Source organism: Hypanus sabinus, chromosome 18 (assembly GCF_030144855.1).
Source record: "Hypanus sabinus isolate sHypSab1 chromosome 18, sHypSab1.hap1, whole genome shotgun sequence".
Lineage (NCBI taxonomy): Eukaryota > Metazoa > Chordata > Chondrichthyes > Myliobatiformes > Dasyatidae > Hypanus > Hypanus sabinus.
The window spans coordinates 73,201,211-73,223,730 of record NC_082723.1 but is presented as its reverse complement, the minus strand read 5'-3'; the positions used below and the strand labels follow the sequence as shown (position 1 = coordinate 73,223,730).

The following is a 22,520-nucleotide window of genomic DNA, read 5'->3' as shown; positions in this document are numbered from 1 at the left end:
ATTTGGTACAGCACAGGTAGAAAGGAAAGAACCCACTTCTAGATAGTTCCTTGATTGTATCCCCACGTTTAATACAGCAGGAAATTCAGACACATCAATGTCCCATAATCAAAGGTTCAGAAAATATTAATCACAAACTCAAAAAGCATTAGATGAAACATTCCCTACTCCTCTTCAGATAATGCAAACAGAATCTTTCATCTATCTTCACTGTGGAACTGGTGGAGTATTTCTTTTCTCTTTCATCTATTCTGCCAGATCATGCGTTGTTCCCTCAAAAGTGCTCTCGAGTATCTGCCCAGAATGTCCTGACGAAGGGTCTCGGCCCGAAACGTTGACAGCGCTTCTCCCTATAGATGCTGCCTGGCCTGCTGGGTTCCACCAGCATTTTGTGTGTGTTGCTTGAATTTCCAGCATCTGCAGATTTCCCCGTATTTGCCAAACAACAGAAGTCTTTTCCTCAACACTCTCTCCTATACCGAATGAATTTACTCTTGCAGAGGTCATTCTAACTTCTTCCATAATGCCATTCTCCCACAGCACTCTTTAACATTCCACTGGGACATTTCTGTGCCTCAAGCCCAGGATAACCTTTTCTTCCAAATTCCTTTCCATCTATCTCTACTACTCTACACTACTTCCCTTACCTACCCCCCACCACCACACCCCTGTCACTTTCTGTCAGGACGTAGTTTTCCACGTTTCTGCTCCCCTTTACCATTTTCTTTATCTTGCAATTGCTACTTCACTATACAGTACTGTGCAAAAGTTTTTGCCACATATATAGCTAGGGAGCCTAAGACTTTTGCACAGTACTGTAGTAATTTTATGTATTGCACTGTACTGCTACTGCAAAAAAAATTCATGACTTGTGAGTGATGATAAACCTGATTCTGATATGGGTCTCTATTATGGAAAGGAAACAGGGAGAGGGAAATCATAGTTGGGAAAGGGGGATGGAAGAGGGGAGGGAGTGGGAAGCACCACAGAGAAATTCTGTAAAGATTAGTCAGACAATTGTATGGAATCAAATTACCTTACCTGGTGTCTCAGGGCTAGGTGTGCCATGCCAACCCCCCACACCCCAAGCACTTTTTCGCTGCCACCACATACCTCCCAGCGTATACATTCGCCAGTCCCAACAGCCTTTGCTCCCGCCAGATTTACAAATTTGCTCGCTGCTCCGCATTGACAAATACAGTACTGTGCAAAAGCCTTGAGGCGCCCTAGAGATATATATGTATCCATGACCTTTGCAGAGTACCATATATCAAGTCAGCAAGACAATTAAGGTAATGGTTTGAGATTGAATATTGTCAGATGCCCAAAAGCACATGCACAGTCTACAGTTCTGGAAACAAAAAATTAAATTGTCTTTCAGACACATTTTAACAACCACTATGATCAAATAATAGGTGGCAGGCAAATTATGTTGGAGATTATTTGGAGTTAACACACCTTTAAAATTCTGGAGGAAGGAGTAATAGAGACAATTGAATTTGCAGCCATGAAATTAATCTTGAGCTCATGCCAAGGGCTCATTTTTAAAATACAATGAGAGACTACTTGCTTCAAATTTTGTTATTTTAAATGATTGTGTGGTGACCCACTTTCTGCACAGGCGAACTGGCTCACAAATAGCCAGCGCGCGGGGAGAGACTTTGGTAATGCACCTCTGATGTCATTTCCGCCTGGAGAGGGCAGGCGCTAGGAACTAACTGCCAGCGCTGCGAAGTTTGAATAAACTAGTCTCAAAACGACTTATCGACTGTGTGGCGTTATTTCAGCGCTGTGTGTAGCACATCACTACACTCGTGACCCCGACAGTCCAAATGGGATTTGGACCAAAGATGACCGACTCTTCTTCTGTTCACACAGTTTCGCTAAAAATGCCGACTTTCTGGACCACGCATGTGGTTTAGCCAAGCAGAAGCCCAGTTCCAGATTCGACAGATATCCTCTGATTCCACGCGTTACTATCATGTGGTGAGCTCCCTTGACCAGGAGATGGCTGCCCCGGAAGAAGGCAAATATGAAGCATTCAAGGCGCTGTTCATTGGGACCTTTGGCCTCTCACGGCGTGCCCGCCAGCTTCACCTGGATGGTTTGGGAAACAGACTGCCATCGGCATTGATGAACGAGATGCTGTCCCTGGCTGACGGATACAAGCCCTGCCTCATGTTTGAGCAGGCATTCCTAGAGCGACTGCCCGAGGACATACATCTGCTGCTGGTTGACGCAGATTTCAGTGACCCCCAGAAGGTGGCGGCCCAGGCAGACGTGCTGTGGAAAGCCAAGAGGGAGAGCGTTGCATCCGTTGGTCGGATTACCAGGCCACGCGCCCAACAACGGACCAGACCAGGCCCGGCAGGGGGGCGCACACAACACAGAGGCAGGAGTGAGGGGGCCAGTGAACAGTGGTGTTTCTACCACCAGCGGTGGGGCACAAAGCCCGCTGTTGTCGCCCGCCTTGCAAGGGCCAGGGCCAGCTGCCGCTAATGACTATGGTGGCTGGACACCAGGACAGCCCCTTGTACGTCTGGGACAAACAATCGGGATGCCGCTTCTTGGTCGACACCGGAGCAGAGATCAGCGTCTTGCCCCCGACTGGGTACGACACCCACAACAGGAAGCCAGGACCCACCCTGAGGGCCGCAAATGGCAGCACAATACTGACCTACGGCACCCGCACAGTGCAGCTGCAGTTCGGCGCCAGCTGGTTCACGTGGGACTTCACACTGGCCACGGTGGCCCAACCACTCCTGGGGGCGGACTTCTTGCGAGCTCACAGCCTGCTGGTTGACTGGCAAGGGAAAAGACTGGTACATGCCGAGACGTTCCAGACGTTCTTCCTGGGTGAAGCCAAGTTGCTGGCCCCACACCTGGACTCCATCACGCTGTCGGACAAAGAATTCACCAGAATCCTGGCAGACTTTCCATCGATTCTGGCACCGCAGTTCACGGCAGCCATCCCCAGACACGGGGTACAGCACCACATTCTGACCCAGGGACCATCCCTCCACACCCGTGCACGAAGGCTCCCCCCCGGAAAAGCTCCGCCTGGCGAAGGAGGAGTTCAAGAGGATGGAGGAATCTACGGAGGTCTGACAGCCCATAGGCCTCCCCCGGCACATGGTGCCCAAAGCAGCCGGGGGTTGGAGACCATGCGGCGACTACCGCAGACTGAACGAGGCTACCACTCCAGACCACTACCCTGTGCCGCACATACAGGACTTTGCAGCAAACCTGCAAGGGGCAAGAATCTTTTCCAAACTAGACCTCGTCCAGGGATACCATCAAATCCTGGTGCACCCTGAAGACATCCCCAAAACAGCACTTATCACCCCCTTCGGCCTGTTCGAGTTCCTCCGAATGCCGTTCGGCCTGAAGAATACTGCACAGACATTCCAGCGGCTAATGGACGCGGTGGGACGCGACCTGGACTTTGCGTTCATCTATTTGGATGACATCCTTATTGCCAGCAGTTGTCATCAGGAGCATCTGTCCAGCTCTACTCCCGCCTGAGTGATTTCGGCCTCACGATCAACCCGCCAAATGCCAGTTCGGTCTCAATACCATCGACTTCCTGGGCCACAGGATTACCAAAGACGGGGCAACACCTCTGCCCACCAAGGTAGATGCAATCCGCCACTTTGCCTGGCCCAACACGGTCAAAGGCCTGCAGGAGTTCGTTGGTATGGTGAACTTCTACCACCGTTTCCTCCCCTCAGCAGCCTGTATCATTCATGCACCCTTTGTACACCCTGACGTCGGGTAAAGGCAAGGACATTACTTGGGATGAGGAGGCATTGGCCGCTTTCGTTAAAGCCAAGGAAGCCTTGGCAGATGCCGCGATGCTGGTGCACCCCAGAACGGACGTATCCAACACAGCAGTCGATGGGGTGCTCGAGCAGCTCATTGAGGGGCGCTAGCAACCCCTGGCGTACTTCAGCAAGCACCTACAACCACCCGAACTCAAGTACAGTGCTTTTGACTGGAAGCTGTTGGCACTGTATCTGACATCCGGTATTTCAGATACTTCTTAGAAGGCAGGCCGTTCACTGCATTCACGGACCACAAACCGTTGACCTTTGCGTTCACGAAGGTGTCCGATCCCTGGTCGGCTCGCCAGCAGTGACATCTGTCCTACATCTCCGAGTACACAACGGACATCCAGCATGTCTCGGGAAAGGACAACATTGTGGCGGATGCACTCTCCAGACCAGCTTTCCAGGCCCTGTCCCTGGGGGTGGACTATGCAGCACTGGCGGAGGCACAGCAGGCAGACGACAAGATGCCCAGCTACAGGACCGCAGTCTCAGGTTTGCAGCTGCAGGATTTTCTTGAAGGCCCAGGTGATAGGACCCTCCTGTGCGACGTGGCTACCGGTCAACCTCGCCCCATCGTCCCGGCAGCCTGGAGGCGGCGAGTTTTCAACTCCATACACAGTTTAGCGCGCCCATCTATCAGGACAACAGTCCGGTTGGTCTCCAGCAAGTTCGCGTGGCATGGACTTTGCAAGCAGGTCAGTGAATGGGCCAGAACATGCGCGCAGTGCCAAACAGCCAAAGTGAGGCGGCACACTAAAGCCCCGCCGCAGCAGTTCGAAACCACCCACCGGAGGTTCGACCACATTCATGTGGATATCGTTGGCCCCCTACCAGTGTCCCGAGGAGCGCGGTACCTCCTAACTATGGTAGACCGGTTCACGAGGTGGCCAGAGGCGGTCCTGCTCACCGACACATCTGCCGATTCCTGTGCCCGAGCACTGATCGCAACCTAGGTAGCACACTTCGGGGTACCGGCCCACATTATTTCCAACAGAGAACCCAGTTCGCCTCCAGCCTGTGGTCGGCTGTGGCCATCCTGTTGGGAACGCAGCTACACCACACAACTACCTACCACCCACAGTCGAACTGACTGGTGGAACGCTTCCACCGTCACTTGAAGTCGGCTCTCATGGCCCGCCTGAGCAGACCTAACTGGACGAGCTTCCCTGGGTCCTGCTTGGAATTCGCACAGAGCCCAAAGAGGATCTGCATGCCTTGTTGGCTGAGTTGGTGTATGGCGCACCCCTGGCAGTCCCAGGAGAGTTCATACCAGCCCCAAGGGGGCAAGAGGAAGAACCTGCAGCAGTTCTGGACAGGCTACGCGAAAGGCTCGGCAACCTGGCCCCCGTACCGACTTCACAGCACGGACGGACCCCGACCCATGTACCCAAAGACCTGCAGAACTGTAAGTTTGTGTTTGTACGAAGGGGCGGACACTGGGCACCGCTACAGCGGCTGTATGAGGGGCTGTTCATGGTGATCAACAACAACGGGTCCACGTAAGTTCTCGACATTGGGGGGAGAGAGGAGATTTCCACGGTGGACCGACTCAAACCAGCCTGTGTGGACTTGGCGCAGCCGGTCGAGGTTCAGGCACCGCAGCGCAGAGGCAGACCTCCTAAACAGAGGCTGATCCAGACTGTGGACATTGGGGGGTGTATTGCCAGTTCTGGGGGGGGGGTTTGTGGCGACCCACTTTCTGCGCAGGCGAACTGGCTCACAAATAGCCAGCGTGCAGGGGGAGACTTTGGTAATGCACCTCAGATATCACTTCCGCCCGGACAGGGCAGGCGCTAGGGATTAAATGCTAGCACCGCAAAGTTTGAATAAACTAGTCTTGAAATGACTTACCGACTGCGTGTCATTATTTCAGCGCTGTGTGTAGCACATCGCGACAATTGCATATTTCAGTATCTTCTGGGTATCAGCAATAGACTGAATCATTAACATAGAACAAAGAACAGTAGGGGGGTGGAGTTTCAAGATGGCGACGTAAACATCTGCCTTTAGGCGCTCTTCATTTTTTCAACTATAATCACCCCTTAATTAAATCTTTTCGAATTTAATCACATGGGTTGATACTTTTGATTAACTTTTTCTTCCTAAAATAATATTTGATCTAATCTCGACAAACTTAAAATGGCTACAAGCAAGAAATCGTCTAAGGAACCTGTATCCATCGACGCAATCTCTACTCTTTTGGACGCTAAACTGGATATTAAACTTTCGAGTCTGGAAGGCAGATTGGATGGTAGATTGGGAAGCAGACTGACAAGTTTGGAAAATAAACTTACCAGGAAAATATCCGAACTTGAAGAAGCTGATAGATCGCTTGAAATTAAACTTCAATCGCAGGCATCGGACATTCAGCGGCATGAAGATAAGATCGCGACTCTTGAAAAATCCATTTGTGCAAAAGTACGTACAATTGAAGCGTTGGAGAAGAAGGTAGAGTCGAATGCTAAAACTATGGATCAGTATAAGTTTAAAATTACTGATCTCGAAAATCGATCTCGTAGACAGAATTTGCGTATCATCGGGTTTCCCTAAAAAGTTGAGTCCAGTGATTTAACTGAATTTTTCTCTAAATTACTATGGGAAACTTTCAGTGCTGAAGGTTTGCAAGCTAAACCTGTTATCGATCGTGTTCACAGAGTTGCGAGATTTTCGGCTCTGTCTGATAAACCACGAGCGGTGATTGTTCGCCTTCATTATCCTCGGGAGAAAGAGCTTTTAATTCGATTAGCTCGTAAAAAAGGCATGATTTCTTATAACACCAATTCATTCCGAATTGTTGAAGATTATTCTTATGATGTAATGAAATCAAGAATCGCTTTTAAACCAGTGATGGCAGAGATTTATTCGATTGGCCTTAAACAAGCTTTAATGTATCCAGCGAAGCTCAGAATTACTTTAAACGACAACAGTCAGCAATTTTTCAAAACACCGGAAGAAGCGAAGAAATTTGTTGAAGAATATCGATCTTCTAGTGCAACTTGAACTATGTGTCATGTTGAAGATTCCTCGGAGAGAGGGTGCCATCTCATTTTAAGTAACCTACGAAGTTGGGTTATAACTTTCTATCCCGTTCTACGGGTCTGGCTCTTATTTTTCACTATTATCACTGTTTTATGGATGCTTTCTTAACTTTTATAATATTTTTTTTATTTTATTCTTTTTTCTGTTTCAGATATATACATCTATGTCTTTTAATAATGATTTATTTTTTTCAAGATGTCGTTTCTTCTTCCCATAAGACTCTGCTTTTTATAAACATTTATTTGTTTGCCTGTACTTAGAAATGGGACGAATGTTTTGAATTTTTTTTAGTTTTTTTTTATATATATTGTAGTGTTTATTGAATCTTTTTTGATCCTATTTTGGTATTTTTTTTATTATTAAACTTTTTTAATAGATTGTTGAATCTACATTTATATTTTGTAAGATGGCTTTTTCAAAATGTCGTTTCTTCTTCCCATAAGTCTTTGCTTTTGAAACGTCATCTTGCATTTATATATGAAATTTTTTTAAAGGTATATTACACTCTTAAATTTTAATGTTTATTTTTTTTGTTAAAGATTGTTTGTTTTATTATATTAGTTTTCTCATTCTGATTGACATATATTTTCTTTTTGCAACCCTATATTTAAATATGGGTGTTACATAGTTTTTTTTAAAAAGCTTTTTATGGAGCTGCCATCTTGAAATGGGGGTAAGGTTAGTGTTAGATTATGCGCTTGCCGCTTGGCTTTTCTTCGTAGGGTGGGGGGAGGGGTGGGGATCTTTTTTCACGCTTTTGCGTTTTTTTCTGCTTTTAGTTTATGGGCCAACTTTAAATTATTAATATTGTTGAGGTGTCATGTTCTCTGGTTGCTCCTGAACCTATTTTCCTTTTTCCTAAATTATGGGTTATGTGCCTTTTTAACCTATTATGATATACACAACTAATATTGGCATGATGGATAAATCTATTAATTTTATCTCTTGGAATACTAATGGTTTAAATCATCCGATTAAACGTAAAAAAATATTTAAGGTATTCCATAGATTGAACGCTAATATTATTTTTGCACAGGAAACCCATATTAGGAGGGAGGATAATCAACGTTTTTTTAGGTTCTGGAAGGGTCAACAATTTCATTCGAATTGTACCGCTAAAATTAGGGGTGTGTCTATTTTTATAGCCCCCTCAATTTTGTTTACACAAAACGAAATTATTTCTGATCCACAGGGCAGATTTTTGTTGATAACTGGTTCACTTTTCAATCGGAAAGTGGTTCTAGTTAATATTTATGCCCCAAATTTTGACTGCCCTGAATTTTTTAAACGTTTATTTACTTCCCTTCCTAATCTGAATGAATATATGTTGATAATGGGTGGAGATTTTAATTGTTGTTTGAATCCTTTGATGGATAGATCTAAACCTATTCGAACTCTTCCGAATAGATCAGCCTTACTTATTAATTCTTTTATGGTTGATTCGGGAATTACAGAAATATGGCGGTTTTGAACCCTAAAGATAAAGAATTTTCATTTTTTTCACATGTATATCATAGTTATTCTAGAATTGATTACTTTCTTATTGATCATCGGTTATTAACGGATGTTATTGATTGTAAGTATGATTCTATTACTATTTCGGATCATGCACCTTTGAAGTTATCTATTAAGATTCCGGACTTTTCCAATAATGTTAGATCTTGGAGACTTAATGCTACTCTGCTTCAAGACCCAGAATTTGTCACCTATATAAAACAGCAAATTGATTTGTTTTTCTCAACAAACTATACTGAAGAAATTGACAGAGGAATACTTTGGGACTCTTTTAAGGCTTTTATCCGTGGACAAATTATTTCGTATTCCGCTGGTAAAAGGAAACAAAGATATTTAGATATTGCTTTATTAGTGGATAAAATTAAGGAAATTGATAAGATTTATTCTGTGACTCCTACCATAGAACTTTATAAGAAGAGAGTTGAGCTTCAAATGGAACATAGTTTATTATTATCTTCTTCAATTGAAAATCAATTAATTAGGACTAGAGCTCAATTCTATATTCACAGTGATCAAACTGGTAAACTGTTAGCTAATCAATTAAAAGCTATTTCGACCAGGCGACAAATTATTAAAATTCGTAAACAAGACGGTAATTTAACCACTGATCATAAAGAAATCAATAATACTTTTCAAGATTTTTATAAATCTTTATATCAATCAGAATTTGATGGTGATCTGTCCATGATGGATAATTTTTTTAACAATTTGAATATTCCTAAACTGATTGGTGAAGATCGTAGCTTGTTTGATGCTCCTATCTCTATGGCCGAAATAGGAGAGGCTATCTCATCAATGAATTCAGGGAAAGCTCCTGGCCCTGATGGTTATATTGTAGAATTTTTCAAAACTTTTTCTTCTTTGCTTTCCCCTTGGTTATGTGAAATCTTTAACGATGCATTTGCTAAGAAGAGATTACCTCAGTCCTTTTATGAAGCTACTATCTCTCTAATTCTTAAAAAAGATAAAGATCCTACTTTATGTACATCTTTATTAAATGTAGATTCTAAGATTCTTACAAAAATTTTAGCCATTAGATTAGAAAAGGTACTACCACAGATTATTTCAGAAGATCAAACTGGTTTCATTAAGAATCGGTATTCTTTTTTTAATGTTAGAAAATTGATTAATATAATTCATACTTCATCACCCACAGTCCCAGAATGTGTTATCTCATTAGATGCTGAAAAAGCCTTTGATAGAGTTGAATGGACATATTTATTTAATGCATTGAGAAATTTTAATTTTAGTCCTAATTTTATATCATGGATTAAACTAATATACTATAAACCTGTTGCTTCTGTTCTTACAAATAATTATAGATCCTCCTTTTTTCAATTATCTCGTGGTACGAGACAAGGTTGTCCTTTAAGTCCTTTATTATTTAATATTGCGTTAGAACCTTTAGCCATTGCTATTCGTGAATCTCCTAATATTTTTGGTATTACCCGTAATGAGAAATTATATAAATTATCACTTTATGCTGATGATTTGCTGTTATATATTTCTGATCTTGATAGATCTATTCCCACTATTTTATCCTTGTTGGCTCAATTTGGTAGTTTTTCTGGTTATAAATTAAACTTAGATAAGAGTGAATTATTCCCTTTAAACGCGCAAACTTTATTGAATGACAGGATTCCATTTAAAGTTGTTACTGATAATTTTACCTATTTAGGTATAAAAATTACCAAGAAATATAAAGATTTATTTAGATTGAATTTTTTACCTATGCTTCTTCAAATACAACATCTTACTACAAGATGGTCTCCCTTATTCTTATCATTAGTTGGTCGGATTAATGCTATTAAAATGATGATTTTACCGAAATTTTTATATTTATTTCAAGCCTTACCAATTTTTATTCCTAAATCCTTTTTTGACAACATTGATTCAAAAATTTCCTCATTTGTGTGGCAAAAGGCAATTACAAAAATCTAAAAAAGATGGTGGTTTAGCTTTGCCTAACTTTAGATTTTATTATTGGGCGAATAATATTCGTAACCTAACGTATTGGAAATTAGATTTGGACTCATTATTGTGTCCGCAGTGGGTAAATTTGGAATGCAATGAAGTAAAGGGATATTCTTTATTCTCTGTTCTTGGTTCTTCTCTTCCTGCTGATTTAGTTAAATTTAATAAACAGATATCTAATCCTGTTATTAAACACACATTACGAATTTGGTTTCAATTTCGGAAATTTTTTACTTTGAAAAACTTTGTGCTTGATAGCCCTATTTTATTTAATTTTTTCTTTAAACCTTCCTTGACAGATCAAGCCTTTAGCATATGGAAAAGGAAAGGTATAAAATGTTTTCGTGACCTTTTTTTTGAAGGTACTTTGATGTCTTTTGACCAACTTTCCAATAAATTTAAATTACCTAAATCTAATTTCTTCAGATATTTACAAATCAGAAATTTTTTACATAAAGTTTTACCATCCTTTCCCAACTCAACTTCAACGGATTTCTCAGATTTGATTTTTACCTTAAATCCTTGTCAGAAGGGATTAGTTGCTTTTATTTACAACATGATTATGAAGATACAACCAGAGATGTCTGATAGAATTAAACAACAATGGGAAAAAGAACTTCGATACAATATACCAACAGATAAATGGGAAAAAATTTTACAAATGGTTAATTCTTCTCCTATATGTGCTAAACATGCTTTAATACAATTTAAAATTGTACATAGAGCTTATATGTCTAAAGATAAACTTGCTCGATTTTATTCTCATATTAACCCTCAATGTGATAGATGTCATTCAGAAGTGGCTTCACTGACCCATATGTTTTGGTCATGTCCCACTTTACATAACTATTGGAAGGACATATTCGTTACCATTTCCTCAATTTGGAACATCGATTTACAACCTAACTTTATTACTGCAATCTTTGGTATACCAAATGAGGATGGTAATCAGTTTTCTCCTTCAATCAGATGAATGATTGCTTTTGTAACATTAATGGCCAGAAGGTCTATATTACAAAATTGGAAAGAAGTAAACCCTCCTACCACGTCTCAGTGGCTTTTTCAAACTATTTCTTATCTGAGTTTGGAAAAAATTAGAAGCACTATTTTTGACTCGTCAATTAAATTTGAAGAAACTTGGGGACCGTTCATCCGACATTTTCATATGAATTAATTTGGCCTTTCCCAGACCTTCTCTCTGTTTATTCTTGTTCAGGTATGGAGTTCCGGAGTTCTTTGACACTATCATATACTTATAAACTGTTATTATTGCCCATGTTAGTTTTAGTTTAGTGTTTGTTTCATATATATATTTTCTTTCACACATCTCTAATTTTTTTTTCTTTTTCTTTCCATGATTAGTTTTGTTTTTTTCATATATAATTATATAGACTTGATTGATTAATGTACTTTTTTGTTGTTGATGTTTAATAGGATATCATTATCCTATTATTAATGTAATCTTTAAGTCTATTGTATTCATAACCTATTCATTATTATGTTATGTTTTTTTTATATTTATATGAAACTCAATAAAAAGATTGAAAAAGAAAGAAAGAAGAACAGTATAGCACAGGAACAGGCCATTCATCCCACAATGTTGTTCTGAACTAATTACATTAGTAATCAAATAACCAAGTACAGTACTATGCAAAAGTCAGTGCGTGTGTGTGTATATATGTGTGAGTGGATAAGAATTCTGCATTGTACTGCACTATATGTGTTGACGTGGAGAAGAGAGTGAGTTTGTAAATCTAGCAGGAGCAAAGGATGTTGGGAATGGCGAGAGGGGAGAGCTATAACCCTTCAATCCCTTCCACTCATATTCCTCTCCAAATGTCCCAAATATTGCAATTATACCCACCCTGAGCACCTCCTCTGGCAGCTCATTCCAGGTACACCCTACCCTCTGTATAAAGATGTTACCACTCAGGTATCTTTTAAATCTCTGTGGCCTCTAACTTTGATTTCAGAGCCCTGGGGAAAAGAATATAAACCTCCACCTTATCCATACCCCTCATGATTTATACACCTTTATTCTTTCCTTTCATTCTAGAGGTGAGCAGAAAAGATGTGTCATCTAGCAAAGATCCAGGAGAAAGAGTAGATACAAATCCCACCAAGATTTTCTTCAGCTCAAAGAGTATTTTAAAGGTTTGGTCCAACACTTGGTTTCCCATAGCATCTTGCAACAGGAATTGTTATGTATGAGTACAAGAGATGGGATGTTATGTTGACGTTGCATAAGATGGTGGTGAGGCCTAATTAAGAGTACTGTGTGAAGTTTGGGTAACCTACCTAAGAAAAGATAACAATAAGTTGAAAGAGTACCAAGAAAATTTACAAGGATGTTGCTGAGTCTTAAGGGCCCGGGCTATAGGGAAAGGTTCAATAGTTTTGGACTTCATTTCCTGGAGAATAGGAGAATGAGGGGAGACTTGATAGAGGTATACAAAATTAGGAGGGATATTGATAAGGTAAATGCCAGCAGACTTTTTCCAAGTTGAGACTCAAACTAGAGATCATGGGTTGAGGGTGAAAGGTGAAATGTTTAAGGGGAACATGAGGGGGAATTTCTTCACTTAGAGGGTGGTGAGAGTGTGGACAGAGCTGACATTGCAAGTGGTGGATGCGGTTTAGTTCCAACATGTTGGATAAGGACATGGAGGGTGGGGTATGGAGGCCTATGTCCAGATTGATAGGATGAGGCAGAGTAATAGTCTGGGATGGACTGGATGGGCCAAAAGGCCTGCTATATTGCTCTATAAATTCTGGTCATTGCTCCGGTCAACTTTGGCTCACCACGAATTTTGCATTCTTGCCAAAACCATGACTACAAACATTGACTATTTTACAACTATTCAGTATCAATGTCAGAATAAACTGGATTAATAAATATCACTTTACATGCACTTAAAAGCAAGTCAAACCACTTGATCAAAATGATCATTGTTTTGACATTTGGTGCTGTATCCCAACACTCTGGAAACTCTAGCTATGCAAAACCTTACATGTACCATACAGGGTACAAGTATGGTATTAGACATATCAACCCTGGGGGAAAGGTACTGGCTGTTAACTTATCTGATCCCCAATTTGATTCAGAATCAGATTTAGTATCACCAGTATATGCCCTAATACATAAATGTATATTAAATAATTAAAAAGTAGTGCAAAAACAGAAATTAAAAAGGTTGTAATGAGGTAGTGTTCATGGGTTCAATGTCTATTTAGAAATTGGATGATAGAGGGGAAGAAGCTGGTATTGAATCATTGAGAGTGTGCTGTCAGGCTTCTGTAAATCCTTCCTGATGGTAGTAAGGAGAAAAGGGCATGTCCTGGGTCCCTAATGACGGACACTGACTTCCCAAGGCACCACTCCTTAAAGATGTCATGAATACTATGGAGGCTAGTACTCATGATGGAGCTGACCAATTTTACCGCTTTCTGCAGTTTACTTCGATCCTGTACGGTAGCACTTCTCCCCCCATAACAGACGGTGATTCAGCAGGGTAAGGTGACTGGATTTAAGAATTTTTCAGACATATAACTCTGGGGAAAGGAAAGAACAACACTATACCAACATTATTATTACTACAATAAATTGCAATTAGCACAGCAAGGGGCATTAAATAATACGCTACAAGCTTATACCAATGTTGCTGAGAAACAATTACAAACTATTTGGAAAAAAAGGAAAACATTATTAGAATGGTCAAACCTCTGACAAAATACCAGCTTTCACATCTCAGGCACCTGCAGCGTATTGTAGAATGCATAGCAAAGCTAGTAACATCGCCATAACTTAATTATAATTTTACCTCCTTGGTCTCCTTCCATTAGCCCTTGTGGGTGCTCTTCGACCTGCTGTGGAGTAATCAGGTTCTGGCTCCCCATCCAGTTCATACCCATCATCATCAGGTCCTAGACTTCTGTGGTCATCTTCAAGTCCATACGGCTCTGGCTGGAAACGCTCTGGCTGAGACCGATTCAGGTCAAGGGTGCCATCTGGTTGCACTTGTGGCTGGGCAACAGGATATTTATTTCTGCTAGGCAGTGTGTAGGTTTCATCTGGTCTGTAGTTGTCACGTGGCATATAGGCATAGCGAGGGCGGTAATGGACTCCTCGTGACAAGCTCCCGTAGTTATCAGATACATCTGCAAATCCATCCTGGCCTGTGTATGAGCGATACAGGTCATGATGATTATCGTATGAATCTGGATAACTGTTGTAGACTCTAGTTAAAGTGGAGTTGGCCTGTGGTGTGACGTAGCGGTCTCCATTTTTCATGTATCTTCTGTCGATGGAATCTGTACAACTGCCAGCAGGGGAGGAACCCTCCAGGGGCAATCCATCTGGACCAAGTGGTACTTGGCGAACTGTTCGAGTTGTCACAGTTTTAACCACTTTAGTAACCTGCAGATTTACAAAATTAATAAGGGATCATTGATATACAAATCACGAAGAACTTTGTACAGTGAAAATGTTTATTATTAACTCACTACAAAGTATCAGAAACTAAATGTAGGTACTAGTTGATTATCAATGTAGCAAAAAGTAAATATTGGCAACTTGCAGTCCTCCAAGCTTATGATAATAGCTTATTTTATTATAGTACTGATGGTAACCTTACATGAACATGCACCACGTACTCTATGTCAACCTGTCAATCTTCAGGCCATGCCACTCAGGAACCTTTGCTAACATTATTGTGTAACTGTTTATGTGGGATCAGAACTATATGTGCTTGTGTATGACTATACAGTATTGTGCACGAGCTTCAGTGATGATGCAGGTCTGTATTGTGGACTGAGAATGGGAAGGCGGGCAGCCAGAGGGGAATCATGGTTTGGAAAAGGGAATGGAGAGGGGAGAGAGCTGGAAGCCCCAGAGAGATATTCTGAAATTATCAATAAACCAGCCGTTTGAAATCAAATGACCTTCCCTGCGTTTCAAGGCTGTGTACATCTGCTCCCCTGCCATATCCACACTCCCACCCCACCCCACCCCAATCACGGCACTCTTGCTCTGCCACCTATCCTACACCCCTCCTGCAGCACTCCACCCTCGCCATTCCCAACATCCTTTGCTCCCACTAGATACACAAACTCACTCTCTACTCCAGTTGACAAGTATCGTGTAGTCGTAGGCAGCCTAGCTAAGATTTTTAAACACCAACAGAAAGTTGATCTCTGCAAACAATTAAGGTTCCCTGACTACATCACTTCACTATCCCTGAGGCTGAACATGGTCATTCTGTCATAAACCTTGAAGCAGGTGGTCGTAGTAGAACTTCGGGCACCCTAGTTATATATACACATACACACTAATTAAAACAAATACATTGCACAGTACCGTATGTAATGTGTTTTGCACCTTGGCACCAAAGGAACGATATTTAATTTAATTGTATCCATGAGTATGGTTGAATGACAATGAAATATTTATAATAAAATATCAAACAATTTTAAATGTGTTAGGAATGAAAAGATTGATATGAATTTTTTTCTTTCTGTTGAACAGGATTATTTGAATGTAGAATTATAAACAGTAGATTTGTTGTGCAAGCATATAAATGAAATGCCACTGATTAGCAAACAAGGAATTGGCAGAAAATACCTCTAATGTTGTCATCTTGTTGAAAGATTCGCTGATCTGATATGTAACTGGATTTATATTACAACATGTCCAACTAGATGTTCAATCTATTTAAACATAGTGATTTTTAACACACTAGGGACAGAATATTTCATGCAGAAATGGCAATCTTTTCTCCAATGTCCTTGGGGTCTAGAGTTCAGGGTAGAAAATACACTGATCGCCTAAGGGAACCAACCTCTTATTAAGAAATCAAGCAGGTAATCCTCCAAGCAGTGCTTCACCTGAAAACTTACACCGCAGGCTATTCAAGTGCCTGAGAATTCTGGCGTCTCATTTGGAGTACAGTTTGATGGATTGGAAAGAGCAGCAACCCTGGGTTATTTATGCCCCACAACTCTCTCAACCAAGAGTACACAGAAAGAGAACTAAAACAGAGCAGGCCATTGATCTGTACAGCTCATCAAGCTGCTGTATGAATCAGCTGAGCTATTGGAGGGGAGGGGGTGCTGAAACATTTTGGAACACCACCAGATTTCAATGGAACATCTTGTCATAACTCCTCCAGTTAAAGCACATTTGGCCTCAATATTAAGAGGGCACTAGAATAAGAACAAATAATTTCGTGAGCAGAGTCTGGACTATTAATTTGGGAAACAAGTATGAATTGCTCCTCTGGGAACTGAGGAAGATAAAGTCTTGGTCTAACTTAAATCAGAATGCATAGCTTTGTCCATGTATTAGTTGAAGTCAAATTAGTGGATTAATGTAAAGCCCCATCTATCACTCATCCCCTTCAGTGAAATCAATCTGTCTTCCTGTCAGTCTAAACCTGATACCCTAACAAAAATAAGATTGTAACCCTTGCTCAGATGTGGGCCAGAACTGAGTCAGCTCAAGGTTATCGAGGCAGAGGCAAATGGGAATAATTGGCATCAGTTTCTTCAAAACCATTTTAAAAAGCTCAAACTCCTAATTTTTGGGCTGTGCAAAATATGCATTTCCTATTGCTACTTAACAGTTCATTTATTATCAAAGTATGTATGCAGTATACAACAGACTTGTACTCTCCAGATTGCCACTAAACAAAGAAAACTATGGAGCTGTTCAAAGAAAAAAATCAACTAACTTCCCCACACAAAAAAAACACTTACAAATCACACCAAGTTTAAATCGCTTGTCCATTTTTACACAAACTTGCACAAAACTAGATCTTAAACTCAAAGAGATTGTACAGATGCTGAAAGACCAGACCAAACACACACAAAAGGAGGAGGAATTCAGCAGGTCAGACACCATCTATGGTGAGGAATATTTGTTTAGGCCTTATAAGGCATTGGTCAGATCTTATTTGGGATATTGTGAATAGTTTTGGGCCCCTTTTCATAGAAAGGATGCACTGGCAGTGGAGTGGGTTAACATACAAAGAGTGTCTTACTCTGAATCTTGACATGCTAGAGTTTAGGATAATGAGGGAAGATCTCATTGACACCTATCAAATGTTGAAATGCTTAGATAGTGTGGACATGCAACTGATTTTTCCAATCACGGGAGAGTCCAGGACCAAAGAGCACAGCTTCAGAATACAAGTATGCCTCTTTGAAAGAGATGAGAAGGAATTTCTTTATCCGGAGGACGGTGAATCTGGAATTCTTTGTCCAACACAGCCGGGGAGGCCAAGTCACTGAGTACATTTATAGAGGAGATTGACAGGTCCTTGGTTAGTCAGGGCATCAAAGTTTAAGGGGAGAAGGCAAGAGAATGGGTTGAGGGGAAAAATAAATCAGCCATAACAAAATGGCAGAGCAAACTCAATGGGCTGAATGGCCCAATTCTGCTCCTCTGTCTTATGGTCTGAACAAGTTGATTTTTCAAGACTGAACAGGCTCGACCTGAATTATCTCCATAGATGCTGCCTGATGTGTTCAGTTTCTCCAGCATTTTGCGTGTTACAAAATTAAATATGATACTTCTTCCAATTCAGCAGTGAAGGAAATTTACCTCATTTACACCAAAGACCAGCATCTGTGTGAATAGCAATCATTTTTTATGCTGAGGTGCTGTATGTTAAAGACGGAAATATTCAATGTGTGCTCTCTGTGTCTAAGACATAGTTATTCATCAATCTTTCCACACCCACAATTATGTATGTGAATACATACAATAACTAATCGTTCACTATATCAAGACTACTAATGATAATGATGTTATTCCTCTAACCAGGTAAATTCATCAACTCTATACCCAACATTTATTTTTTCTAATTTGGTGATGCCTCAGTTTGTTAGCAAAACACAAGAACAGGTTGAGTACTCCCTACTTGAAAGAACTGGGCCAAAAGATTTTGGAATATATGATGAGATAGCCTGGAATCACCATTATCCACAACTCTGAATTTATGGACCACAGTCATTGTCTTACAGCCTCCAAGAGGACCACAACCTTGCCGTTGGGTTTGGAAACTTTTGTGCCTCAATGACCCAAAGAGTTATGCTGGCTGGAGTCAGAGCTTTAGCTCTTGGGAGATTTACCCTGCCAAACAGGCCAAACAGCAGAAGCCAAACTAAGAGAATCCCACCGGTCCTCCAGGTAAGAGGGTTCAACTCAGGGCTAATAACCCTGACTAGTCAAATAAAACTGTTAGAGAAACAGCAATGAAGAACCCTTCTACATCTGAGCTACTCGGACCTTCACTGCTGCCCCAAACACCAGCAGCATAACGGGCAGTAGAGAGAGTCTTTGTGCCTTAGTTATTCATCATACATATGTACTTGGGAGTAAAAATTATTGTATTTTCATTATATTAATGGTATATAATGTATGCAGGGTAACAAAAGCAGCACAGCACCAATGGGAGGATACTTGAATTAGCTACTGAATGACAATAAACAATGGCAGGCTTTCAGTCCCCACTTACGATATGTGTTTTGATTAAAAGGTTACAGTACACAGCATTTGTATTTTATTTTTCTTTGTTTTACGTATAAGAACTTAAAACATCCTAGACTTGTCCTGGTGTTAGACTTTCATCAGAAGATGCTTTAAAAATTTAATGCTGTGCCTTAAATTTCTGCAGCAAGCCTACTGAATATTCACAATTACCTTCAAATTTCAGTTTGCCGTGATAAATCTTTGCTTGTTTCATGATCAGCATACCATTAAACATCATAGGCTGACTCTAATGCTGACAATATACAATCCAGAGCTTCATTATTCAGTGTTTTTCATTAACTTCTGTTCATTTGTAAGGTCACTTCTCAGAACGACAGTGCACACAGATCTGCTTATCACTGGGAAAACTTCCTAGCGCCTTCTGGAACCTTCCATTTGAGATACTGTGTCACCACTCAAAGTGGCACAGTAGCACATGTTACAGTACAGGTGACCCGGGCTCAAATCCCACCGTTGCCTGTAAGGAGTTTGTGTACTTTCTCCCAATGACCATATGGGTTTCCTCTGGGTGATCTGGTTTCCTGCCACAGTCCAAAGATGTATAGGTTGGTAGGTTAACTGGTGATTGTAAATTGTCCCGTGACTAGGCTAACATTTTAATTGGTGGGTCACTGTGCAGCATAGCTCGAAGGCCAGCAGATCCTACTCCATGCTGTATCCCAATAAATAAATAAATATGTTCAGGTTTCAAAGGTTTCTGGACTTCCGAAGTTCAGATAAGGGCTGTATTATTAGTTTTTCATGGGAGAGGAAAAGAAAAGCACATGGATTTGTGGATATCTTCAACCACATTAATGGTCAGATTGCAAGGAATCTAATCACTACCCGATTCCTTGCCGTCACCGACTGAAGCGTCACGGGAGACTGAAACACCCAGACAGCAGTGTGCAGTGCTGTTGGAAGAAAGCCCCTGTACTCAAGCGATCCTCTCTCATTTTTATGGTGAGTGAGAGCATGTCAGTCCTCAAGTCAGGGGTTTGGGGAAGTCATCAAAACAGTGAACTGTTGGTCAGCTGCTCTCGATGTTGTCACAGGAGCGATCTCTCTCTCTCTCTCTCTCTCTCTCTCTCCCCATCACTAGTGAGAGAGAGGGCTTCTCTGAGATACTAAAGTGTTGGGGTGGACTGTAGTTTCTGATGGACTCTAGATCAAGGTCTCTTTGGGGGATTTGCTATTGCTTGCATTGTGTTGAGTTTGGGGTGAGGTAGAGGGGGTGGGTGCTTTTGCTGTTGCTTGTGTGTAGAAAAGGAGGGGACTTAGAGATTCTGATGTTTCTGTCATTGTTTCTTTTGGGTTTTTTTCGGTTTTATAGATATCTGCAAAGCTAAGAGTTTCAGGTTGCATACTGTATACATTCTCAAATATTAAACTGAACCAGATGTACGTCTCTTTACCATAATGAACCAGAGATTTATTACCACTAATACAATGATATAATATGACATTTGGAAGCCAGGTATGGATCTAAATTTCATGAAGAACCATATCAAGAGGCCATCCTGCCACAAGCAAAAATGCTATTCCCTATTCCCAGTTCCTCCGTCTCCGCCGCATCTGCTGCCAGGATGAGGCTTTCCATTCCAGGACATCTCAAATGTCCTCTTTCTTTAAGGATCGTGGTTTCCCTTCTGCCATCATCAATGATGCCCTCACCCATATCTCCTCCATTTCCTGCACTTCGGCCCTCATCCCATCCTCCCGTCACCACAACAGGGACAGAGTTCCCCTTGTCCTCACCTACCACCCCACCAGCCTCCAGATCCAGCATACTATCCTCCGCAACTTCTGCCACTTTCAACAGGACCCCACCACTAAGCACATCTTTCCCTCTCTACCTCCTCTGCTTTCCGCAGGGATCATTCCCTCCCCACAGATCTCCCACCTGGCACTTATCCTTGCAGGTCTAAGTGCTACACCTGTCCCTACACCACCTCTCTTACCACCATTCAGGGCCCCAAACAGTCTTTCCAGGTGAGGCAACTCTTCACTTGCGATTCTGTTGGGGTCATCTATTGCATCCGATGTGGCCTCATCTATGTTGGCGAGACCCAATGCAGATTGGGGGAACTGCTTCATCAAGCACCTCCACTCTGTCCGCCACAACAGACAGGATCTCCCAGTTGCCACCCACTTCAATTCGGCTTCACATTCCCATTCGGATATGTCCATACATGGCCTCCTCTACTGCCACGATGAGGCCAAACTCAGGTTGGCGAAGCAACACCTCATATACCATCTGGGTAGTCTCCAACCCCTTGGCACGAACACTGAATTCTCCAACTTCCAGTAATTCCCTCACCATCCCTTCTCCCATCCCAGTTTCACTCTGCTTCCTCCTCTAGCTGTCTGTCACCTCCCTCCTGGTTCTGCCTCTTTCTACTATCCATAGTACTTTCCCCTTACATTCCTTCTTCACCTTTCCTGACTATCCCCTCCCCCACCCCTTGACCTTTCCTCTAATTGGTTTTTCACCTGGCACCTACCAGCCTTCTTCTTCCCACCCCCCACCTTCTTTATAGGGCCCCTGCCCCCTCCCTCTTCAGTCCTGATGAAGGGTCTCGGCCCCAAATGTTGACTGCTCATTTCCATGGATGCTGCCCGACCTGCTGAGTTCCTCCAGCGTGTTGTACGTGTTGCTTTGACCCCAGCATCTGCAGAGTATTTTGTGAAATAGAAAAGCAGTAGGAGCAAAGCAATTGGCTCACAAGTAGGCCCGAGGTTTAATGTTAGGAGTGGGAGAAGTTTCTATCTATTCATTCCCCAACAGAAGCATTGCTTTTTCACTCCTTATTCACAATGCCATGCCATTGAGAGCTGGGATGTTATAGCATGACTTTCAAGTCATTTTTGAATGGAATTTGGCTGGCGGTATAGTTGATGTCACAACACCTTAGTGAGTGCAGTACAAGCATATGTTTCACAGTTGAGAACAGCCAGGAAACAAGTTGAATAAGAAAAGAGAAAATGATGTCTATGAAACCAACAAGACATGAACCAACTTCACAGGACTACTACAGGCACATGTGGAGGGGCATATCATTCAAACTGATTTCTGGAAACACAAGCATCTTTTTGCCCCAGGCTGTGATGGATTAGTTGTCAAAGAAGAGAGAGACCTCCACAGGGCAGTCATTAAAACATCAGCTGATCATAACACAGATAATTAATAGCACATTGAACATAGGGGCAGGATGACAATATGGACTGAAAGAAAATCACAGACATTCATACATGGTGCACATTTATAATGAATAAAGATATTTTTAAATAAAAACCAGACAATCCAATGAACACCCTGTTCTACTCCAGTTTAATATCAGCCTTGTTTTTAAGCTTTTGTTCTTTAATGCTTTACAATGATATTCTCAAAGTATTAAATGTGTGTCCATGCATGATCTAATAGCATTATTGTTACAGGTGATAGAACCTCTATTTCATGCACTTCTGTTGCTGTCTTTAAAAAGAGTGAACCCTCGCAAGGTGGAAGTAAGGCTTTGAAAACTGGTGCCAACTAACCGGCGGGAGTATTCAAGGATATTTTCAACCTTTCATTGCTATTAACGGAAGTTCCCACTGTTTCAAAAAGGCAACAATTATACCAGTGCCTAAGA

At 41.7% G+C, this 22,520-nt stretch overlaps 1 protein-coding gene across 10 annotated transcripts in view; it reads right to left on the bottom strand.

The window, feature by feature from the left end:
• Positions 1-22,520, bottom strand: part of arvcfb (ARVCF delta catenin family member b) — a 551,538-nt gene that overhangs the window by 181,421 nt on the left and 347,597 nt on the right. For all 10 annotated transcript variants that reach the window (XR_009516569.1, XM_059994656.1, XM_059994661.1 and 7 more), the window contains one exon: positions 14,180-14,775. Coding sequence is in view for 9 of the 10 variants with exons in the window: in XM_059994656.1 (XP_059850639.1) it covers positions 14,180-14,775 (596 nt within the window). In the remaining variant the exon portion in view is untranslated. The remainder of the gene's footprint in view (positions 1-14,179; positions 14,776-22,520) is intronic.